This window comes from Nelusetta ayraudi, unplaced genomic scaffold (genome assembly GCF_046127955.1).
Source record: "Nelusetta ayraudi isolate G7.1 ecotype Tasmania unplaced genomic scaffold, CSIRO-AGI_Nayr_v1 ptg000132l, whole genome shotgun sequence".
Classification (NCBI taxonomy): domain Eukaryota; kingdom Metazoa; phylum Chordata; class Actinopteri; order Tetraodontiformes; family Monacanthidae; genus Nelusetta; species Nelusetta ayraudi.
In genome coordinates, this window is record NW_027466182.1 from 307200 (window position 1) to 331147 (window position 23948).

Genomic DNA, 23948 nt, shown 5'->3' on the forward strand with positions numbered 1-23948 from the left:
AACCTTGGCCCTGAGGCACAGCTGTGTGTGTGTGTGTGTGTGTGTGTGTGTGTGTGTGTACACGTGCAGATGTGTGTGTGTGCGTGCATCTGTGCCCGGGCCATCATCCCTGCCTGTTCTGGGTAAATTGCCCATTGTAGTTATTTTCCTTTTTTTTTTTTCTTCTTCTTCTTCTTTTTTTTTTAGGTTGCCTATCTGTGTGTACGTGTGTGACCTTGGGATGATCACAAGCCCCCCGCCCCCCACGTGTGGCCGCCTTTTGCTCTGCCCGCGGTGAGCTTCACCCTAGATTCCAGGCCTCCGGGAGGTGGAAGGATATATCCAAGGAGAAGGGACAGAGACGTCTTAGTTGCGTTGGAGGTCATTGGTTGGTCGTAGAAAAAGGCTTGAGCAAGCACCTATGGCAATAATACATGAAAGCATGTTTCAGTGCAGGGGGCATTGGATTGATCCAAATTCTGGGAATACAGATACTGACGCTCGTACGCTGCTTGGTAGCTCAGTTTGTTTTCCTCCTCAGTGGTTCGGCCCATTCAGCGGTTGGGGGGGGGGGGGGGGATTTGAATCGGATTCGCCTGCAATGTCCTAGCGTTTGGACTCTTTGGAAAATTGAGGTGCCAGTCAGTAGATTGTAATTGCTGATTTTATGCGTTTTATATCACAACCCTTACTTGGAGATTGTTTTTGGCGAAAAAGAAAAGGTGAGCTGCCAATGACCGCCGTTTGGTCAATGAATGACGAATCAGAGTGTGAGTAAATACAACTGGACATTCCCACTTGATTGCACAGGGCGCACCACCAAGCCTCAGAGATGAATCACAGACTTTCAGTAACTTATTTTGCTGGGATTTCGAATCATTCGTTGACCTTGTTTTTTTTTCGGGCATGAATCAGCGTTGGCATTTAGCACAATACGGCTTCCGGCCCGTGAGGTCAAACATATTTTGTCCCAAATGGAAGACCAAAAATGACATTTCATTGAGAAATTGCAGCTACAGTTGAGTTATGCGCAACCACGTGCAGGAATTGAACCACAGCTTCGTTCATGTTGCACTTGAGCACCCCCTCTGTACCCCCTTGGTATTGCCAGTGTCCAGTTACTCCTGCGTGTCCAAGAGAATGCATTAAACTGTCTTGTTTTGTCCCGATGATGCATTTTGGCTCCCTCAGGATAATTGCATTTAATGGTCTGTAATCCCGTCAATCTTGGCACTTTCAGCATTTGCATATACGCGCGCAGACAAAACGTTTACCGGCCGTTCAAACGATTCACTTCGACAAACTCATCTACAGAGTGGGAAAAAAAACAAAGCAAAAACTGGTTCCTCCCCCACCAAAGGTTACCACTTTCAGCTCCTCGCGCCGCAAAGTGATTCGAAAGGCCTCCCATCTCTCCTCCCATCGCCCCTCCGCTGCTCTGTCTCCCGAGATGAGCAGCATTTGGGGAGGATTATGGGGAAATGTCACGCCAGCAGAATTACTCTGTATCTTCTCCTCTCCTCCCCACGCCTCGCCTCACTTGGTCTCGTTGCTCCTCCAGCTCGTACTCGAGAGCAGCACTTCCGCTATCTGGAGACTTAATGCTGCATTTGTCAAAAAGGGCCGCATGCATCAAAGTGGTAGTTTATCTTCAGACATACCGATATGTATTTTTTATATATATATATGTGTATATGTATATATATATATATTTTTTTTTTTTTCAAAACTTTTTTTTTTTTTCATTTTCTCACACTTAGAAGAAAGTGACAAATGGTTTCAAGGATATTAAGGGGTTTCTGGAGTAGTTTCGATGCAAATACTTTAGTACTGTCTGTAACCGACCAGGAAGCTCAGCTCAGCTCTGTCCTGGGAGGCCCTCCAGACTCGGTGGAGATGGTTGGGGTGAGAGGCTGTCCTCTATGAGGCACGTCATCTCCCACCCCCCCAACCCCTCTCCACCGCACACTCGAATCGCTGAGGAGCTCCGTCAGCGACAGGATGCTCCACCCAAAGTCTGAGGAGAGGTGTCGCAGGTCCCGCATCTTTTTGGACTTCATAACAAACTTCGCTCCCAGTGATTCATCATTATTTCCACATTTTCCTGCTGCATAACAATGCAATTCATTTCTATTCTATTCTATTCCATTCCATTCTTTGTCCTAGATTTGTGCTCTGCCTTTACCTCTTACAGCAGCAGTCCGCAACCTTTTTTTGTTTTGCACCATAGGCCGGTTTAATGTGAATATATTCAGCCATTGTCTGTGGATAAATACTGCAAAAAAACAAGATATGACCACCATGAAAGCTATGGTATTTTTTTTTAAATATAATAATAAATGTGAATCCACTGTGTACACGTTTGCAACTTTATTAGCTGCGTCCCCTTAACATCGCAACATAACATGAGTAACAAACCTTTTTTTTTATTTCAAAATACTCCAAAGGCTGCTGGCTGGTCTTTTATTGCTGGGTGCTTGGTCTCCGAGTGGCAAAGCAGTTTTAAGGCTTCATTGCCTTATTAGAGAGCCGGTTGCCGCATACTATGGAGAGTGGGTTTTTATTTGTGTTTAAGTTTGAGTTTGTTTGGTTTTTTTTTTGGTTTTTTTTTCAGAATCCGATAATAAACAAAACAGGAGCATTGCAAGTTATTTATTCTTTCTGTGCGGTCTGGTACCAATTGACCCATGGGCCGGTACCGGTCCTTTGCCCCCGGGACAACCTCTGCTTTACAGCACCTCCTCAACCCCTGGTGCAGCGTGGGCGTTGATAGAAAATGGATGGATTCAATTTTGACCTCCCTGTCAATGAAGTGCCAGTATTTCAGCTCCAAATCAATGTGTGTCTACATGGGTCTCTGGATACACGCTCGGTCTGAGTGAGGGCAATGTTTAATGCACAATACAGAGTACTATCAATAGAACAGCCCCCCTGAGCCCACCCTACAAAGGTTTTATTTTCCTTGGCGCATGAGCTCAGTCTCGCACCAACTCGGCACCGGTTGTACGCTTGTAAGAAGTGTATTTTGTCCCTAATTACCTGTTTTATGAACATCCAGTGCAGACATTGCTGTCAGAGAGTCATACATCTTGCAAACAACAGCGCCCCCCCCCTCCCCACCTTCCCACCTTCCAAGCAAGACCCAGACTCCTCAGGGAAGGTCAGTGTGGCCTTGTCCATCTCCTGCCCCCTGTGTAGGGTTTGTTTTGTCTTTTCTTTTTTTTTTTCAGCTGAGCTTCTTGCAGTCGAACAAACTCTGAACAAAGTAGTTAGATTACTTTTTTTTTAAAGAGTAATCACTAATCAGTAGTTGGATTACTTTTATGGAGTAATCCCAACAACGCTGCAAAGGGGTGAAGTAAGAACCTGACCTTCGTGGGTGTAATTAGCTGATTTGAGATTGAAATGTTTTCTTTGTTCTGTTGCGATCCCATGGAGTCCAGTTTGCTCGCCAGTTGCTGACGTGCTCAGCCGTCGCCTCAGAGTAGCAGCTCCTCCAACCCGCTCTTTCAAATGAATCACTTTCACCTCTTCGCAAGCAGTGATAACCCCCAGTGATGATTTTGACTTATATCTCTCGAAGACTTACTCATTACAATTGTGCCGCACAGGAAAGTTCAAGTATTGTTGTGGCATCTAACAGCAAAACGGTGTCAGTGTTTCCGTTTCATTCTGCCACCTTTACCTTTTCTTCTTACTTTAATCCACCGGCACCGTTCGCGGTTTTAATAATCCTCTTAAATAAGTACCGTAACACTTGTTCACCAAGGACTTTCACAGAACAGCTACTCTCGGAAATGTAACAGCGGAGCAAAAGGACTAACGTTGGAAAAAAAGCTGCCAAAACTATAATCACACTTGCCCGCGGAAGCCTCAACGTACACACCGTGATCTCTCCGGCGCCGTCTGCTGTACGCCAGAGCTTTGATTCCCAGAATAAATCTGAATTGGGAAGAGCATTAGCGGCTCCCGCCAAGCCACCGTATACAAAGTGAGTCCTCTTTCCCCGTTCCAAGTGCGTCGATCAGCCTGCAAGTGGCTGATTACCGCCTTGGGAAAAGACACCCTAGCCCACCGAAACTTGTTTGTTTGTACAAACTTCAAGTCAATGTACAGCACCCTCTGTAACTGCAAAACATTTCAGTGATTAGCTTTGTGGGGAAATGCTGTTACGATACACTTTAAATTTGACGCAGTATTTCTTGGTAATTAGTTTCTTTCACAGTTGTTTGGGGGTAAAAAAAACAAAACAAACGGATTTGATCGAAGAGGTTGTTTGGCTTTTTTTCCTTCTTCCCCCCTCGGCGCCCGTTCAGTGAGGAGCACCCATCCATCTTCCGCCTCACGCTGTCTGTGCTCATCTCTCCGTTGCACCCCGGCACTCGGAGAAGAAGACCTGACAGTGATTAGTCTAAACACACAGCGCGCAACACGTCTCCCTGTTGTCCTCTGTGTCTATTAAGCCAGTCAATCCGGCCCCAGTTCCCTTCCCCTGATAAAAAAAAAAAAAAAAAGGAAAAGAAGTGTGTGCGTCTTCATTTCATGAGGCGTCAGTATCACAATGTTTTTTGGTGGAATTGTAGCATGGATTGCAGATTTTTATTTTTTTATTTTTTTGGTGGGGGAGACGGGGTTGTCTTCCCCTCCTTAGTGCAGGTGTGCCTGCCTAGAGGACATTAACACGCTTCCGTGGGCACTGGCACAAAGCTAACATGTGCATTCAAGTGTGAGTGTGTTTGTTTTTCCCTTGTGTACATTTTGTTCCTCGGTGTATTTTCCCGAAACACTTCAGCGGTTTCCACAGTTCTGGTTTCTTTCCCTTTTTTTTCTCTCTCTCTCCTTTTCTCTGAAGATCCTGGCAGATCAGCGCAAAAAAAAAAAAAAAAGACAAGACAAGAGTTTCATGTCAATCCTGTTCCAGTTGCATGTGAAACTGTCAGGAATGATTCTAATTTGTTTTCATTTGCGCTTCATGACAACCAGTGCTCTTCCAAAGATTCTGTTAAATATTTGGACAATGTTTAAGCTCCGACTCTGCACTCATATTGGCTTCCAAAGGGCCCTCGCAGACACCTCTTAACCTCCTAAGTGCGAGTCTTTCCAGCCCTCCATCCCGTCCCGCAGTTTCACTTTCAATTCCGGCAATCATTTTGCAAGGATGAGCAAACGTGGAAAATGAAAGTTTTCTCCCCAAATTATGCCACTTTGGAGAATCCACTCGTCTGTGTCATTAAAATGTTGCTCACTTGAATATCTCACAACAAATAACCCCCTCCCCAGCCCTGAAAAAGATGTGTGCGTTTGTGTTTTTGTGTGCGGGCGCGCACAAAGGGAGGAGGGCGCAATACAAGCAACCCGTAAGCCAAACCACAGCCGCGCACGCTGCAGGGCTCTGCATTTCTTGGAGAAAAGTAAAGTTTACAAGCTTGAGACTGAGTCTCCCAAGACTCTTTCAGAATGTTCCGTGACTTGCTTCCACACCATTTGTTTATTCAGCCCGAAATTCTGCGGCTGAAAAAGTAGACGTAAGATGTGCCCTGGTCTACGCTAGAGGTAAAATAGCAGCTGCTTGTCTCGTCCTTGTGTTTGGATCGGTTTGGATTTTATTTTATTTTTTTTACTCGGGAGAGTTTTTGCCACGTTGAATCCTCGCGCCGCTCGACCCGAGCCACGTCGTGATGGTTCCGTCCTTAGATCCTCGCGTTCCGCCGTTCCTTTTGCTTCTCACCATCTGCCTTTCTCCGCACTTTGAAGTCCTACACAGGAGAACTATTTAAAAGAAAAAGGTACAAAAAATGGCACTAATCAGACCGCTGCTGCGGAGTGATCATTATCTCATAAGGCCGCGATCGCTGCGTGTTCCTCACCGACATAATCATTCCTTTAGTATCACGTCGTGCTGCGCTGCTCACATTTCTAACGCCTCCGCCTCTTACTTTACACGTCGTCATCGCTGTGCAGTCACCTTCCGTGATCTGCAGGTTTGTTGCTTCTTTTTTGCCTCCCACCACTCCTCCTGATATCAGTGCCCCCGATCCCAGCTAATGAGATAGCAGGTGCCCGAGCTCATTGTTGCCTTATTAGTTTTTCCCTCCCCCGTTGCGTCATCTCGCTCGTTCCGCTCGCGATTGCGCGAGTGGAGGAGTATTAAGACCCCTTCGCATCGCAGAGTTTAGTCACCTCAAGGTGAGACGTAAGCCCAGATCAGAATTGCTCCATAAATCACGGAGGGCCGTGCGTGCGGGTTGAACCGCTGACTGTGTGCATATAGTTAGCGCGGGGGGGGCGGGGAGCCTTTGACGTTAAAGGCGTCGAGCTCAAAGGGAATGATAAAGCGGCGGCGTTGACGGCTCAGCGGGATCCCACCTGCTCGCTGGCGAATGGAATTGAGGGAAGCGCGAGCGCCGATTGTGTTCATCAGGAGGAGCGAGTCTGGGGATCAGTTGAGCTGCGAAAGGGCCGAGGTGGAGCCGCTCGTGTAGTTTCTAACTTTTTTTTATTTATTTATTTATTTATTTATTTATTTAATTTTGAGCAAAGTTCTCAGCGGTGGCATGTTGCGAGTGCCGCGGCCGCCACCAGTCACGCTCTCGCAGAGCTTTCAGACGCCGAAGACAGCTGAAGACACCCAACATGTCCAGCTGGCTGTGACTGAACCTCAAATAGAAACTGTCAGTCAAGGCTTTCAGCGAAATAGCTGTAACCTGTCACCCTCGCCTCCACTCCCCCCCCCCGCCCCCCCGGTGTATGCCTTCAAGTCGGGGTGAAAGGCAGAGATTGGGGGAGAAATAAAAAGGGACACGGTGGCAGGAGAGAAAGAAATTGCAACGAAGATGTTTGTAAAAGTGGCTTTTTCAGTGACGTTTCCCCCGTCGCCCGTTGTGGTCGTGTGTGGGAAGTTTGATGTCACTCCGAGGTGTGTGGATGGCTCTGTGTGTGTGAGAGGGGAGAACAGAGGCAAGACGTACACACAGGAAGGGGGGAAAAAAAATGAAAAGCGAGCGCCGGCAGCCTCTGAGTGTAAACGTTGCCATTCAAGATATCTCTTGTTTAATGTCAAGCCAGGATTCTCTTTACCCCTGTGGTATCTCTGCGACTGCGTAACAAGGATCCGATAGCGGGTGAACTCGCCCGCAGCCGAGGACCACGCTAATATCCAGCTTGACCTTATCAGTGTGATTTGCACATGGCAGGATAATTCTATATCATTTGCGGTGGCGTGATGCACATGGACACGCAATGGCAGTAAATGCCACTTTCATTAGAAGGCGAGGCTTAAAGGTCTGTTCTGTTGGTCACACACGCGTGAACACAAACACAAACACACACACAGACGCACACGGGACCGGTGGCATCGGGTTCGTCGGTCTGGGCCGGTAATTTTTTTTTAGAAGATGCTCTCTTTCATCTGCGGACTCTGGTTGGCTGAGTGCTCTGGGCGGGCCAGACGTTTTTTGTTTTTTGTTTTTTTGCATCACCAGTCTCCCTCAGACTCGTTGAGCACCGCGACAGCGTGTGTTCCTATTGTGTTCCGTTGGAACAAAAATCAAGGTAGAACGTTCCGTGTCATGCTTTTGAACTTTAATCAGCGTCGCTTATGAATTGTTTTTTTCCCCGGGCGCCCGTCCTCTTTTGAGTTTCTGGCGATATTTCGAAATGTGACGCTTGAATTGTCACCGCTAACGCTACCAGACGATATGAAGAAGTGGGGCTTAAGATCGGCCGTGTGCTATTCCGAGACAATGGATCTAATGAAAACTGCCACCGTCTTTGCTTCGTAAACCGGATGAGACGTTTCTTGAAGTAATTGCATTTACAACACGCGTCCGCACAGCCGCTGCGTTCGAGGCTTTGAAAAGATGGATGAGCAGAAATTAAGCTGAAATCCGATTGATTAAGCTGCCACACGGTACACAGAGTCGGTTCAACCGTTTCCGAGTGTTTTTCTCTGTTGCCGACAGCCGTCTCACAAATGAATGTCTCAGAGGCGACGTCGCTACGACGAACGGCAGCAGCTAAACCGCTTTGGTCATTTTTATTCCCCGGGGCGGGGGGGGGGAAACGGGCTGGTTTCGTTTTTTAACGAGCCAGTTGTTTGATACATGGTAACGATCCGAGTCGTCCCGCTTTCTATCCACCCCCCCCCCACTTCCGTCTAATGAATGTTCGACTTGAGCGCGTGTTTTCCAGCGGCCCTCCGTTCGGCTGTGTAAACACCCGGTAATTGCGCTGCGTGGCCGGGGAATGGTGCCACCAATCTGAAAGTTCACCGATCAGCAAAATAATCGAGGTGCGAATGCGTTCTGCCTTGTGCCTCCTTCCAGACGTTAGAACCTAATGGCTTCCTCAATGCCGTGCGGTAATTTAACTACTGAAGGGGTGTCTCCCCCCCCCCCCCCCCCCCCCATTGACGAACGTCCCCACCTGCATTCTCTGTGTGTTTATTCTATAGCTCGCCGCCTTGGAGAAAGCGTCTGTCTTGCACGCATATAAATTCAACCCATTGCGCAAACCAATATAATCGCTGCCCCCCCCTTCCTCCGCTGTGTCCTGTCCACAAATCAGAAATGCGAACAATGCGACGACCTTTAAGACAAAGTGCCTCTTCTTGAGGCTGCGGTCGGCCGCGTGCGTGCGCACCGTTCACGTCCCTCCGCCTCATTCAGCAGCAGCTCTCTCACTCGTGTTCCTTTTGTCTTCGCTCATTCGCCCTCCTGATCCTCAAAGTCCCAGCTGGAAGATGCCTCCGAGAGGGCTCATTGATTTTCCCTCCTCCCTCTCCTGGGTGTGTGTGTGAGGCGGCGGCGGCAGGGGAGAGAGAGAGAGAGAGAGAGAGAAGAGAGAGAGAGAGAGAGAGAGAGAGAGAGAGAGAGAGAGAGAGAGAGAGAGAGAGAGAGAGGAGAGAGAGAGAGAGAGAGAGAGAGGAGAGAGAGAGAGAGAGAGAGAGAGAGAGAGAGAGAGAGAGAGAGAGAGAGAGAGAGAGAGAGAGAGAGAATCATCTCAGCAGGGTCGAGGATGGAATTTGCAGGTGGATGTGACAAAAGGAGGTAAAACCGGAAGAAAAGGCAGGAAGCGGCCGCTAATACCAAGCAGAGCGCACTTCCTCTTTCCCCTTCTCTGCTTTCAACCGCGGTCCGTCATTCATGCCCTCTGATTTTCTTTCACCCCCCCCCCCCCCCCCCCGCTCTCTGTATGACGTGCGCCCCATGAGTGGCTTTGAGACGTCCCCTCCTCCCCCGTCGCCGCCTCTGTTGACACCGGGAGCGGCGATCTCCCCGAGTGCCCGTCAGGCCCATTTTGCCAAATGGCCGCGGGTGATGGCAGGTTCAAGCAGAGGGAAGATCGAGGGGGACGCGTCAAGTAGATTTCCCTGCTTCTCCACTGCCGTCTGTATTTGTTCGCCGGGGTGATGCCTGTGTTATCGGGGCGTGCGTCTCTTTTAATCCCCCCCCACCCCCCCCAACCTAGCTGTTTGTTGTTGTTTGTTTTCTTCATCAAACCCCCCTGTGCTGTGGCAGACATTTGCGTGTTGTCCTTGAAGATGCGAGAAAAAAAAAACAAAAAAAAAACACCCAACCGCTGCTGAGGTTTTGAGGTTTCTGATCTCAGCGGGAGCAACCTGTTTGAGGGAACCAAAACAAAGTTTACTTTTGCCGCGTCAATCTGTGGGGTTTTTTCGCCAAAGGGCGCGCAAACTCAAATTCGCAGAGTGTGACGGGCGTGCGCGGCTCCCTCCGCTTTCAACGCGCCATTCTCGCATCCTCACGGAACTTTGACGCACCGTTCAACTCTAATTTGTTTGTGGCACACATCAGTGCAGTCGGCTCCTCGCGCAGATTACATCTTGCTCTTTGCAATTCGATAACGACGCCCCGGCACTCGGGCGCCTGCGCGGCGTCCTTATCGCCTCATTCCAGTTGTTGATTTTTTTTCCTTCTTCTCCCCTCGCATCAAATTACCTGCAGCGATCTGCCGCACACGTGCAGAGATATGTGAGCCGATGGGCGGAAAACGGCGAGCAAGGTTTGCGATGTGATTTTTTGCAACCGTAACTGGTCAAGAACCCCGTCCGCCAAACCTTTATAAGAGGAAATTACTCCTTTTTTTAAATGTATTTTTTGCAATCAAAGGATCTGTGAGAGAAATGGTATCAGGGAAGGGCTTAGTGCAATTATTCCAGAGATGAAACGAGCAGAAGAAAGAGCAGCCTGGTGGTTTGATTTGAAAGATATCGGAGGGTCGGAGTCCCAACTTTTAACTCATCTGCCTCTGACGTGAAAAAAAAAAAAAAAAAAGACCGCTGGGTGAGTAAATCATCCAGCTGAACATCTTTTTTTTTTTTTTTTTTTTTACCCGCCGCCTCTGTTTGCTCGTCATCTATATTTTATCCGCCCCTCCGTCCCCACTACTCGTCTCCTCTTCTCTCCTCTTCTCTCCTCTCCTCTATCAGGGCAGCGTGATGAAGATTGATGCTCGGCCTTTAATTAGCATCTGCTTTGGTATGCGGCGCGCTGTCACTGTGTCCATCCCTGACCCTCCAATCACTTAACGGACATGACAGGCCTTGTCCAATCAGATTAAGGCAAAAGAGTGGGGGAGGGGGGCGGAGGGGGGGACAGGCTTCCTGTGTGGAGCTGTCAGTCCGCAACACTGACGAATGTTATACCGTTTTTTTTTTTGGAAGCGTGCGTCACACGTTTCCGCGGGAACTGGAGGGGGGGGGGGGGGCTGGGGAGGGGTCCGCAGCGGCAGTCGACTTACTCGAGCTCGTGCAAATGTTGCTTCCGGTCTATTTTTAAGTCTTGGTCGACTTTGTCGTCTCGTTGGCGGCGGCCGAAGCGCCGAGCGCGGTTGGAGCGTCAGCGGAAACGCCGACTTGTTAAATGCTCTCGTTCTTTTTAGCGCTGCTGAAAAGCCCCTTTGGCTGTGTCATCAGTCTTCTCTTGTGTGAGCGTTGGTCACTATTATTTATAAAAAATGGTTTTGTGGTGAGAGTCCACGGAAGCAATTGCGAGCAGAGAACTGAATGAAATTTATTTTGTTTTTCTTTCACGTGACCTTCTGAGCTCTTTGCGTCAGAACGTACGAAGACAACGTCGGAATTTTTGCGTCTGTAATGGAAGAAAAAAACACTCATTCCGATCAGAGCTTCTGGAAACGCTTTCTCACTTTAAATCTCCGCTGCGTTGCAAGGCCAAAACGTAGGACCACGCAGTCACTGACTCGCGTCAGGGAGCAATTTTTCCATTTTTTCGCAATTTTATTAAAAAAACCCCGAAGCTCCAGGGCGTCTTCGTACGAACGCGTCCCACGTCCAAATCCACCCGGGCCTCCGAGATTTGCGCCGTGTTTTCCTCGTTTGTCCAGCGTCCGAGGCCGCGCCCCTCACCCCCTCCTCCCCTCATCTCGCGCCGCTCGTATCTTTTTTTTTCTCTTCTGCCGGCTCCGTCGCCATTCATCACCGTCTCCGCTACATTATTCAATGCGTTATTCACCCCACCTTGCACCCCCCCGCCCCCCGTTTGAGTTCAGGGAACATGACAGCGAGTGATGCAACAGCAGGAAGATGCATCGCCGTCGCTCACCCCGACCCACACACACACACACACACACAAACATCCTCGCCTCCACCTTCATCTCCCTGCAGGCGGAGGAGCCGCCGCCATTCCTGCCAATTAGCATCAGACTCGGCATTGTTGAACCGTTGTCTGAGTTTTTCCGCGGGATGGAGCCCTGATTTTCCAAATGGTCTCCCTGCGAGCCTCCATCGTGCCAGTCGCACCCACAGTTGCCATTTTTTCGTTGTTTTCCTTTTTATCTTGGTCGTCGTTGTCGTCGTCGTCGTCGTCCTATCCTCTCGCCTCTGCACTCCGCTGGCTCTCCTCCACCAAAGCATGGGTTTTGTTTTTTTTTTTTTAATTAATGGCGAGCCGTGATGCCTATCTTATCGGCAGATCACCCTCCTTTTCTATTAGCCGCGCCGGCGGCGGCCGAGACGCGTCGTCGCCGCGAGGTCGGCGCGGGTGCAAAATGTGGCGCGAGTGAGACCGGGGACACGCCGGCGCGGGGACAATTGTGTGTGTACTCACACACACACACACACACACACACACACACACACATCATGGTCTTATCTTAATCTTGCCACACACACAAACACACACACACAAACAAACTGCCCTGATGGTATCTGACTGTGTGATTTAAGGAGTGTTGTTTAAGGGTCTCTCCTCCTAAATCCCCTAAATGCCTTGGGAATCCCCCCCTCCCCCCCGCCCCCCCACGCTCTATATCTCCTCTGCCCTCTTCCTTCACTTCCCGCTTTATAGCCGAATGGAACACTTATCATTCAGGCAGATAAAGGGCCGTCCGCGGCGCAGCTCGCTTTATCTTCGGCAGCCACGTTTTGCTCGACCCCCCCCCCCCCCCCCCCCCCCCGCGACGTTTTCTAGGTGGCCTTTTCGCTCAATCCAGCCGAGATGAGCGCCAGTGATCCGATCTTGGCTTTTTCGTCCTGCCCCCCCCAAAAATAAAATTTAAAAAAAGCCTCATCGATATTTGAGAGCTGAGAGCATGAAAGCACAAACAAGAAAATCAATCGGCGGAACCCCGCGATCGATGCAGCCGCCGCGCGTTCGACGCCGGCACCTCTTCAGACGTCGGCGGAGTTGAGTTGACGGTTTAAAGGAATAAATAAAGGGAGGGAAGAACGGAGAAAACATTGCGAGGTGGGTAACGGCGGCGCTGGCCGCGACGGGAGACGTCCACATCTTGTAGACGCGAGCCAAACACTTCTTTGCTTCCAAGGCTTTATTTTTAATTTGGTCCACTGAAGGAAAAAAAAATCAATTCACAAGCATCAGAAATAATGACACTCAATAATAATAATAATAATAATAACGAAATAATTGGATGAATTGTTTGAAGTCAATATATCTTTGCCCATGAATCCTTCAGGCAATATTGTGGTACATATGTGTTCATATATTAATTTGCCTCTGAGCAAGTGTCAGGTCACATGACTGATCACATTGTCAATCTGTCCAGTGAAACTTAACGTGAATGAATGTGTCGTAAGCATGTATACCTGAAGTCTAGCGCTGTTTATGGATCCATGCTTCTGATCCAATTCATGCCCCAGACTTTGAGTTAGTCATACTCAAGAAAAAAAAAACTAGTTCACAGATCCACGAATGAATTAACTCAGCAGATAGGTGAGCGTGTGCAGCGCTGAAAATTTTCAGCCCAGCGTCCGAATCTGTTGGATGAGTGATTCACTTTTTTCCAGGCGCGGTGGCGGTGGCGGCGGCGGCGGCGGCAGCAATGACTCAGCCTCTGTGTTCCGTGTCTCCGCAGAGAGTTTGGGTGGAGGGATCCGGAGCTGCCAGAGGTGATCCAGATGTTGCAGCACCAGTTCCCGTCGGTCCAGTCCAACGCGGCGGCCTACCTCCAGCACCTCTGCTTCGGAGACAACAAGATCAAAGCCGAGGTTGGTAGCCGGCGTCGCGGCGCCGAGAGAGAGCTTCGTCGCAGCGGTCGCGTGGGCCGCCGACGAGTGGTGCCCGTCTAATCATTTCTGAAACTTTCATATCGAGTTGTGACACCCCATTCAAAAAGACGGCGGCAGCAGAGCTGCAGTGGAATGCTTCCGCGGGTCACATGACGCACACTCATCCTCTAAATACGACATCATCGGAGGTGTTTTAGAACGGAAAGAAAACACCCGGGTCTGAATCATCGTGGCCTGGCGCCAACGTGAGGGCGCGGGGTTCCCCCCCCGGCGGGTGGCACACTCCACATAATGGAACTCTCTCAGGCAGCGCTATCAGATGGAGGAGATTGGAAACCTCAGCAAAAGTGGCGACAGTTCAGTGATGGCGCGTGCGGCGGCGGCGGCTGCCGGAGCAACGAGAAATAAAAACTGGCAAAGTGTGTGAAATCGCCTTCTTCCCGCTCCCCCGGAACGACTTAATGCAGGAGGGCAAAGCACTTTTCTGTGTCCCCTAACGTCGGCCGACAGTTGACTAAAATTGTTTCTGCTTGCCGCCGACTGTTGCCTGAACCGTTTTGCCGCACCAACGAGATAGGGCCCTGACACCTGTGCTTGATATCGCAAAGTGAAAAAGTGGCTCCTTTGCAGTGGTTTATGCCTTTATTTCGAAATATCGGCGGCAAAAGCATCCAAGCCTCCATAGTGCCAGTGCATGCTGGGTAATCCGCTTTCTTTCTTTTTTTCTATAGGCGAATCCGATGAGCACTTTGTGTACGTTGCGCTGTCATTGCTGGTGTTTACATTGGGGGTGCCTCATAAGCGTCGGGGGGGCAGCCAGCGTTAGCGGCACCGTGGATGTCGTTTGACGGTGGCCTCCAATTAGCGACGAGCGAGCCGAGCGTCCGCCGCTTATGGAAATATGAAGTGGAGACAGAGTTCACGTCGGGCTAATAGTGTTGTCGTCACGACTGCGCCCACCGAGACCGAGACATTAATCAAGATTAGATTTCTTTCACATTTTGCTGCTTTGCCAAACTATTTTGAACCGTTTTCAAAAAAAAAAAAACTTTGCTTCATAAAAATTTTAGAATAAATGAACTAGGAATAATTATCCGTCATTGCAGTCTTGACCGGTCTTGATCGAAAACCCTGAGTCCGATCAGACCGAGACAAGACCGAGACCGAGACCCTTAGAAAGTGGTCTTGAGACCAAGACCAATCTCCTGTACTCCAACACTGTGTAGGCTCATATTTGCTATTATTCAGTTGGTAGTTGGTGTTGCTTATTACCGCTCTACATCATAAAAAAAAAAAAAAAAGAAAAGCAATACTGGTGGCAGCTTGTTTACTTCCGGTCAGTTTCACCGGATCCGTCTCTTAGGGATCCATTTCACTGGATGCTAATAATTAACCGCTGCCGTGTCCTCCTCCAAGTGAAACCACCTTGCTGGGAAAGGTGGTTTCACCTCAAAGTCTAATAAAAGGAAAGAGGCAACGTGGAACGCGACAGCGCTGAATTAATTGCAACAACAATAGTAAATAATAACAATTCAAGAGAAATACTATTGCAACATGCGAGCGCGGCGGGCAATTAGCGGAGGCCTAACTGCCAGACGCGGCTAATTTTCATTTACACCCACCCAATTACACACCCGCACAAAGACACTCACGTTTACAGAAAGGCCCCCTTTTTTTTTCTTTTTTTTTCCGTCCTCCGCCCCCGCTGCATCGCGCAACAAGTGCCCGCAGCCATTGTGACGAGAGTAATTATTGCCTGAATGGAGGCGTCCAACAATGGAGGGACCGCCGCCGGTAGCGCACGGACGCGCCTTCGACGTTCTGTTTGATTGGCTTTGCGCACGGGGGCCCCCCCACCCCCCCCCGAGGTACAGCTAAACACTATTTATACAAATTAAATCCAGGAGGGGCGCCGTGCCAGAGCGAAAGCGAGGCCCGGCGCTCGCCGATCTGCAAGCACTCAAACATGCGTTTGACTGCGCTGCGCGGCGAAACACAGGATTGGCTGCGTGAGAAGTGGATTAGGGCTGGAATTTTAACGTCAATCAACTGGTGTTAAGATGAATATTCTTATATCAAACGAGGCCCCTATTTGATCCGATTAGATTTATTTTATTTTATTTTATTTTGGAATGCATGAATAACAGCAGTCCTTGTAAAAATAAATAAATAACTGAAGCAACTCGTTTGAGTTTAAAGTCCCTTATTACGAAAAACAGCTTTTCTCACGGCTGCAGCACATTCTCTTCCCAAGGCCCCATTTTTAATATTTCTGAAGTGTTTCTGATGTCAGCAGAAGCTTTTATCCCTCTGTGTTTGATTTGTTTGTTTTTGTGTGTGCGTGAGTGAGTGTGTGTGCGCGTGCGCGCGCGCTAGCTGTACGACTGTCGCTACAATCGGCGAGCGTGTGTTGGAACATCTTGACTCTCGCTGACGCTTTTCACTCCCGTCCTCTTTATGTTCCAGTCATTCAGAACTTGAAAGAAGTCAGCGGAACAAAATAAGCAGTTCATGGTCTTTTTTGAAGAGGGTGTAAATCGATGTTTTGTTTTGTTTTCATAGCTTTAAAAAGAAATTCCTCTTTTTTTTTTTTTTTTTAAAGATGGAGAGTCTGCACGACAAGCTGGGTTTTAGCACAGAGACAGTCACAAAGCCACAGAGAGTCAATCTACATTGACGTAAGACAGCAAATTATACCTCTTTAATCACGTAAAAAGTCTCAAAATGCTGTGTAACCGCCATTTTTCCCCCCCCCCCCACACTTCATTGTGATTGTTTTTTATTAGTCGCCCTCCTCCTCTCCCACAGATTTCAGTCCTGACCTCCTGCTGCGCGGCAATCTAATTATCATAATCATATTTGATATTTATTCCGAGGAGCTTTTTGGGTTTTTTTTAATATAAGAGAAAAAAAATTTGAAGAGATGCCATTTAAAAAGGGGACGCATAAAATGGGAAAATAGCATTTGAAAAGTTTTGAACCCCTGGCAAACCACTTTAAAGGTTACCATCAGACATTGACACACACAAGTAGTTTTGAATCACTCATTGCTCTAATATTTTCCTCCTTTCAAAGCAATTTAGTAATTACGTTGTAATATTTAGCCTGACACTGAGGACACTTTCCAAAAATTATTTAGCAGATTTAACTTGTTTTCCTGAATGCACGAGCAGACTGAGACGATTGCATCTGCAATTTGAGCGTTTGACAAGATTCTTACGCCACGTGATCCTGACACAGTCTAGAATCTGAGCGGTCGCAGGTCGATGCAAAGTGGATCAGGACGACTTTGGAACTATTTCCACCTTTCTCGGTCCCCCCCCAAAAAAAAGAAAACTGTCCTCAGACAAGAAAATCACTGTTTACAATTTTGCAAAGTCCTCCATCTGGCCGAGTTTAAAAAAAAAACAAAAAAACAACAACAACATCTAAATGCCTTTTATCTCAACTCTTTGAAAGCGCCGAATGCGTTCCGGTGGCCGGGAAACCGCAACTCGGGCTCGTTTGGCTGCCGAGCGAGTAATCCCAGTTTTCAGTCAGCCAGACAGACACAGATGGCCGGGGACACGCTGAGCAGCTAAATGCAGCCACAACACGGCTGCTATTTGTTGCTAAAGAGACACGCCACGGGGGCCAAGGAGAGGCGGAGCGAAGGCGGGAGGGAAAGGAAGAGGAGCGGGTTTGTCTTCTTTTTTTTTTGTTGTTGTTTGTTTTTTTTGGCGTCAGAATGTGTTGATTTAATTTTAGGGGCGTGGACGGATGGAGCTTGCAAGTTGACCACAAAGGCAGCCTGTCGACACCGCACACACACGCGCACACACACACGCACACACCTCACAGAGAGATTCTCCCTGCGTGAGCTCGTGCACTCACTCTGCGTCCGACCGTAGTTCTCCCGCGTCGCTAATTCATTTTGTGCCGCAGCCCCGTCGATACCCATTTATCCAGCGGAGCGCTAAAAGCAAGAGGAGGTTGTCCTCTAACTTCATGTCCTGCCTGCCGCCGCCGCCGTCTCCAACACTTATCAGCCCCGTTTGGCGCTCACCTCGCACGTTAGCTTGCGCCTCTCCCACGCCGCTGATATCACTTTAGCGCGGTTCATGGGCCGTCCTCCCACCGTGGATCACAGAGTGGCTCCTCATCCAAGGTCCAACGCTGCACTCTCTTTTCCCTTTTTTTTTATTTTTTTATTTTTTTGTTTATTTATTTATTTATTTTTTTCACATTTAATCCTGGACTCCAGCAATTCACATCATTAATTATCCCCCCCCCCCAAAAAAAAATCCCCTATAGATGGCAAGTTAAGAGCATATTTAGCTTTCTGTACACAACACTAATATCAACATCACATTTTTGGGGTTTTCTAGACACAGACACACAATATTAAAAGGGCCTGGTGTCCACTTAGGAGAACATTAACCTGCCACCTAGTGGTGGAAGAAGAGTATAACACGTCACATGTTAGATTCAAGATGGCCGACAACCGACCCAGTCAAATTTCATGGTTGATTCTCGTTGAAATATAAATACAAATATAAAAGTGTTCAGTATTTGGTGTGGAAGTCGAACTTTGCATATACATGTGTATAAATATGTATAAAATGTGTCATATCTCATATGTGCACGTCAGAAACCAAGATAATTTTCTGTTTTTACACTTACGCATATCATAGAGAAAATAAAAATGCACGCCGAGGGTGTTTTCGAGCGAGAATTACCCCACAGCCCCCTCCTCCCACCCCCCATTTTCACAGGTGGGGTCATAAAACCGCTAATCGAGGTAAACGCAGATGCTTCGATCCTCGGCGATGGCAATGGTGACCCGACAGATTTCCACACCGCCTGCCGGTCGCTTTGTAGTTGTCGATCTGCTAGCAATCCCCTGTTGGATTTCCTGTCACGTTCCATACTGTTCAAAATGGCTCTGAGAGCTGCTTTAGTGGTGTTGCGGTAGATAAAAATCACATTGACTTCAATCGGCTCCACCCTGGGTAGCTGTGATAGGGAGGAATCAGCTCTCCCCCCCCCCCGCCCCCCCCCCCCCCCCCCCCCCACACACACACACACACACACACACACACAAACAAATAAATATTATGCTATCATGGATTTCTTCGTGTTCCATCGTGGACGCTGCTGCAAAGTAACAATGCACGAGGTGCACGTGGGTTAATGCTGTTTTTGACCCAGTTTTGAATGCCTCAGAGGGGAGCGCCAGCCCTCAGGCCAAGAACTCAATTAGGCAAAAGTTAAATGGTTCTAAACGGTCAGTTGCTCCCCGAAGCTGACAGGTAGTGAGAAAGGAGAAAGGTGTCTGCTTGAGACACGATAAACCATCTCCGGTCGGTCTCAACATTCCGCATGCGGCGACTCGCGCGCACTTGTTAAGCATTTACGGGGGGGGTGTCGCCGCGTGTCCCGGCACCGGCGGCACCTTTCCGAGCCACGACGTCGCCAGCCGTTTCCACGGCGATGCTGTCGCCACGGGTTACCAATTTTGTCGCGGGCGGCAGACAAAAAGCCAAATCGATACGCGCGCCCCTAATCTTCTCCGCGCGAAACGCCGAGCACAAAGGCGCCGCCGGGGCCTCCGAGGTGACGCAAAGTTTGGCTGTTGCGCGATGGCAGATTGGCGGTGACACGGGAAGATCGGCAAGCGGAGGAGGAGGAGATGGGTGAAAATTTCAGCGTGTGGGAAAGAATGAAGGAAAGATGGAGGGAGGCCAAGTTGGGTGGAGGTAATTGTTGTGGCCAACGGTGCGGGCTTTGCCAGTCACCGCATTCCCCTTAATCCGCTTTAATTGAATAGATAAGCAAAGTCATTTTGCCGGATAAACTCCTGCAGCGTCATCGAAACACCTCAGCGCTCTGTTTGTCTTTTTTTTTTTTTTTTTTTTTTTTTTTTTCTAATTCCTGTTTGCCTTTCTACCCCCACTCGCCTCCGCGCCCGGCCCACCACACAGAAATGTATCTCACGCGTCCGTGTGACACAGAGCCCGGAGAAAAATGTTTCACCATGGAGGCAAGACCGCGAATGGGATTGGATTCAATTCAATACAGCGTCTCCTGCTGGTCTTCACCCAGTCAGCTGCCCACTTCTTCTTTCACGCGAGCTAAAAACCTTCCCCAGTTCCGATCGAGCTCCCCCAGAAACTTTGTGGTCCACGCCGATCTCTTGAGCCGCTGACTTCGATTTTCTTTTTTTTTTCTTTTTTTTTTTTTAAGGCTCATTGGGCCGTTGCTTCGCCGTTGCATCACATCTTGGGGGAAGGTCGATTGGCGGAGCCTGTTGAACGTTAAGACCGATCAGAAAGACCGATTCACTCCTCGAACCTCGTCGTTTTATTTGTGCCGCGGGGAAACCCGGCTTTTATTGCGCTCGTTTAAACCATCCGTCTGTTTGGCTGTTTTTGCGGGGGATGATCAAAAGAGAACTGGTTCTGCTCCCTCCATTGGGTTTTTGCTGCCACCGTCACCTGCTGAGTTGACTCGTGGTTGCTGCGGTGTGGTTTCAAAGTGGGGGGCTGCCAGGGGGCGCTAGAGTGGCTGCTGAAAATTGGAGAGAAAGATATGAAAAAATAAATCAATAAATGAGTCATAGAATCTAATTCTCTTTCGATCATCATATAAAATCGAATTATTGTTTCATAATGTGTCATATGATTGCCTACCAGTCAAACACATCAGTCGTGGCTTAAAGTGTGTGACGTGCCAGTTTGTGCCATTTGTCGAGGTGATTTGTTCCTCGTACTACCCCAGGTAGTGCAAAACGGACAGGTTTGTGACTAAAGAGACTGAAGAAAGAGACACTGGACGTGGAAGACACTGCTGCAAGAAAAAAACAACAACTTATAATTGGCCAACTAAAGTGAGAGAATATGAGGCAGCATACGTTAAGTATTGCTTTACAGCCATGCAGAAAAATGGCCATGATTCTCAGTGTGGCGGTTGATAGAATTCTTATTAAAAGTTGGTGTTTCTTTACATATTCCGTAGCATCGTCTGTTGGTTTGCCAAGGAAGTCCCCAGCCAGAAGCTAATGCTGTTTGGGGGGGAGAGGCCATGGCGTGGAAAAGTTTAGGAACCCATCTGGAGGAACACAGAGGAGGACAAAAATACAAGCAAGAGTAACGCAGTAGAATAACAGCTTATTCCAGCTGTCTGGCTGACTGAACCTCCCTGTTGCCCCGCATCAGAGATTGGATGAAAGTGTTAAAAAGCAGACGCATGCACGCACACACACACACACACCAGTTGCTCTTAGCCACGCCGCAACCAGCCTGGCGGTGATCACAGCAGCCGGCGGTGATTAGCGCCGCACCCCCGTCGATGGGACTAAACGCGGGCTGCCTTAAACTCCTTGACCCCCCCGAGGTTGATGAAGGGCCCCGCGGCGGCGGCGCTTGGCGGGAGGGTTTTTAAAAGGCACCGAGAACAATGTGTCACGCCGTGGGGAGGGCATTATGTGCCACGCCGCCACGCGACTGCCGTAATGTGCAAGCGCGGCCATGCCCTCCTCGTCGTCGTCGCCGGTCCCCGCCGCGTTAACGGCCCTGCCTGCATTGCTTTTTAACGCCGTATAAGTATATAACAATAAGTCTGGCGCTGACTGCATTTTTTTTTTATTTATTTATTTTTTCACTCTCCTCTGTGTGTTTATGCTAAAAGCTCGGCCAAAAAAAAAAAAAAAAAAGCTAATGATTATCCATTCCCAGGGAGCAATGCGAAGACTTCCTGATCTAAAAGGCTCGGCGCTCTCGCTGCTGCTGCTGGGGAAGTTTTAACTTCCCGGGAAAAAAAAAAGGGCGAAAGCGGGGCCGTGGCACAAAGGGAGGTTACACGCGCGCGGCGAGGAAACAGCTGGTTGCCTGTCAAAGTTGGAACGCTCCCTGTGAAGAGCTGTTGCATAACGCATTGAGAGTGCATTGCAATGCCTTATGAACGAGCTGGTAGTGCAGCGCACAGACAGACCTCGGCAGAACGTGTAGCTCGAGAAGCTTTTAAAAGCAGGATGACGGCACAGCAGACAGGCAATTAAATCTATTAATATATGTAATATAAAATATACACAGTTCATATATATATATATATGTGTGTGAGTGCGAGTGCGTCGTCACTGTTCTGGATTATGAGCAGAGCTGGAGACGCGGCTCTCTTCCTCCCCTCGTCTCTGTAATTAAGTGTCATTTTGTCAAAGTACAGTCATTAGCTGTGTCACAGAATGTTTAATTAGCAAATATTGGGTTATTAATCTGATAGGCAGGACTGGCACATATAGTACAGCCTCCCTCCCACGCACACACACACAAACAAATTTAAGTCGACTAACGATGGAGAGGAATAATCTGTGGCGCAAGAGATCCTGCAAATTGGGAATTTATTCAAACTACTGTTTCTCCTTTATGTCTTCCTCGCCCCCGCAGATCCGCAAACAGGGCGGCATCCCCCTGCTGGTGGACCTGCTGGACCACCGCATGAGCGAGGTGCACCGGAGCGCCTGCGGAGCCCTGAGGAACCTGGTGTACGGCAAAGCCAACGACGAGAACAAGGTGGCGCTGAAGAACTGCGGCGGGATCCCGGCCCTGGTGCGCCTGCTGAGGAAGACCGGCGACGTGGAGATCAGGGAGCTGGTCACAGGTACGGCAGATGCTGCTGCTGCTGCTGCTGCGCTTGTTTTATTTATTCATTTCTTTTTAATCACAACTCCGCTGCTGCAGCCTCGGGGGGGGAAGAGTTGTAAATTGCGTGTGAGCTTGTGCACGTTCATGCGTGTCCGTGCAGTATCCAAAATGTGCAGGTTTGATGACCTCAGCCATGCCAGACCTCTGCCGTTTCATATCAAACCTGCAAACATGTGGTTCTGCGAGGCCAATCATGCAAAAGCGTGCCCTCGGAAAGACAACAGAAAACGTTGGTGTGTCTCATTTCATGTCATTTATTCTCCGTTGGCGGATGCAATTACGAGCGCTGACACCTGTGACTTTTAATCAGTTCAACTCAAAACAGTGATCAAGTTCTTGGTAAACGAATGGTTTGATTTGAGGCGGGGCGTTTTTCACATTTTGCACTCAGTAAAAGACGAGGAGCCAAATCTGTCCTTTGACCCAGAGTTTGTTCATTAACGTGTTTCCCGCCGTGAATGTTATGTAAAACAAGACCACAGGACGGGATGCAAAGCGGCCCCTAACTTTTCTAACTTTAGCTCTAAAAAAAAAAAGTCTTTTTTTTTTTTTTTCTAAGATTCATTTAAAATCGTTCCCAGCTAGCTGACAGGTCTTAATATTTTTCTTACTACCTTCCGAGGCATTGACAGTATAACACATCCGCTGCGGCGTGAAGACACGGGAGGCCCAGCGTGCGCCTCGGACGTAACGGTGCATGTTTTTCCGAAACGCTCGCTCCAAATAAAAAAAAGAAAAAAGAAAAAAAAAGAAGACTTCGAAAAAAAAGAGCGAGCAGAAGAAACTGCAAAAGATGTATCGATTCAATTTTAACAGCCACCCGGGCAACATGAGCTGATATGATTCGATCCTCTGAAATGGTTTGCATTATGGACCCCCCCCCCCTGCAAGGATTTAATATTCTTCCCGAGGCCGCTTCAGTGCTGCTGCACTCTGTACCTCTGCGCACACACATGCAGAGGCGCCACCTCGGGGGCGTGGAGGTCATCAGAATGCACAGCCTCACTCACCTAACCCTAACCCTAAATCTACTGTAACTTCAGTCGACTAAAATGATTGTGATATTTCCTCAACTGAAACGATTTAGACGATTAAATTATGACTAAAACTAAATCGAATTTTGCCGTCAAAATTAACACGGTTCAAATTCTGTTAATGCTCATAAAATCCACAAGGAAGAAAAAAAAAAAAAAGATAAACATTGAGTTCTCATCCACTCGTGTATTTTTCACAAGTTTAAGCCTTTTCTCTGCGGTTTGCCCTCGCATCCACACGCACACAAAGTCTTGGACCGCTGACCCTGCAGCACACGGAAAGCTCCTCGTCTGTTTCCTTTGTCTTTTTGTGTATGCAGTGCTTGTTTGCTAGCGTCTGTCAGACATTGTGAAATTTGTCCCGACACGATCTCACTTTGATTGGCGTCATTTTCGTTCTTTTCATTACCATCATATTAATTTTTATGCCCTGGTGTGAAATTCAGAGGCAGCTCGACTCCCTTTTGTATGACTCTCCCTTGCGTCAGTGGTGCTGCTGTTGCAAAAAAACAAACAAACAAACAAACAAAACAATTCTAGTAATATGCTTTTTCCCACTGCAAAAAAAACGTTTATTGATCCGACAGCGAGTAATTACCGGAGTGGCGTTGTTGATACGACACCCTTTAAAAGCTTTAGCCGAAACATAACAAACAAAAAAAAAGAAACAATCAAACCGAGGGAGAAAAAGAATCTGCAGAAAATCAAACCTCCCTTCTCTCCCTTCCACCCTCGTTCTCTGGC

The 23948-nt window shown here is 48.4% G+C and overlaps 1 protein-coding gene across 7 annotated transcripts in view; it reads left to right on the forward strand.

Annotated features, from left to right (window-relative positions):
• ctnnd2a (catenin (cadherin-associated protein), delta 2a) overlaps positions 1-23948 on the forward strand; it is a 234538-nt gene that overhangs the window by 144046 nt on the left and 66544 nt on the right. For all 7 annotated transcript variants that reach the window (XM_076051063.1, XM_076051069.1, XM_076051062.1 and 4 more), the window contains 2 exons: positions 13336-13468; positions 21913-22126. In XM_076051063.1, the coding sequence (XP_075907178.1) occupies positions 13336-13468; positions 21913-22126 (347 nt within the window). The remainder of the gene's footprint in view (positions 1-13335; positions 13469-21912; positions 22127-23948) is intronic.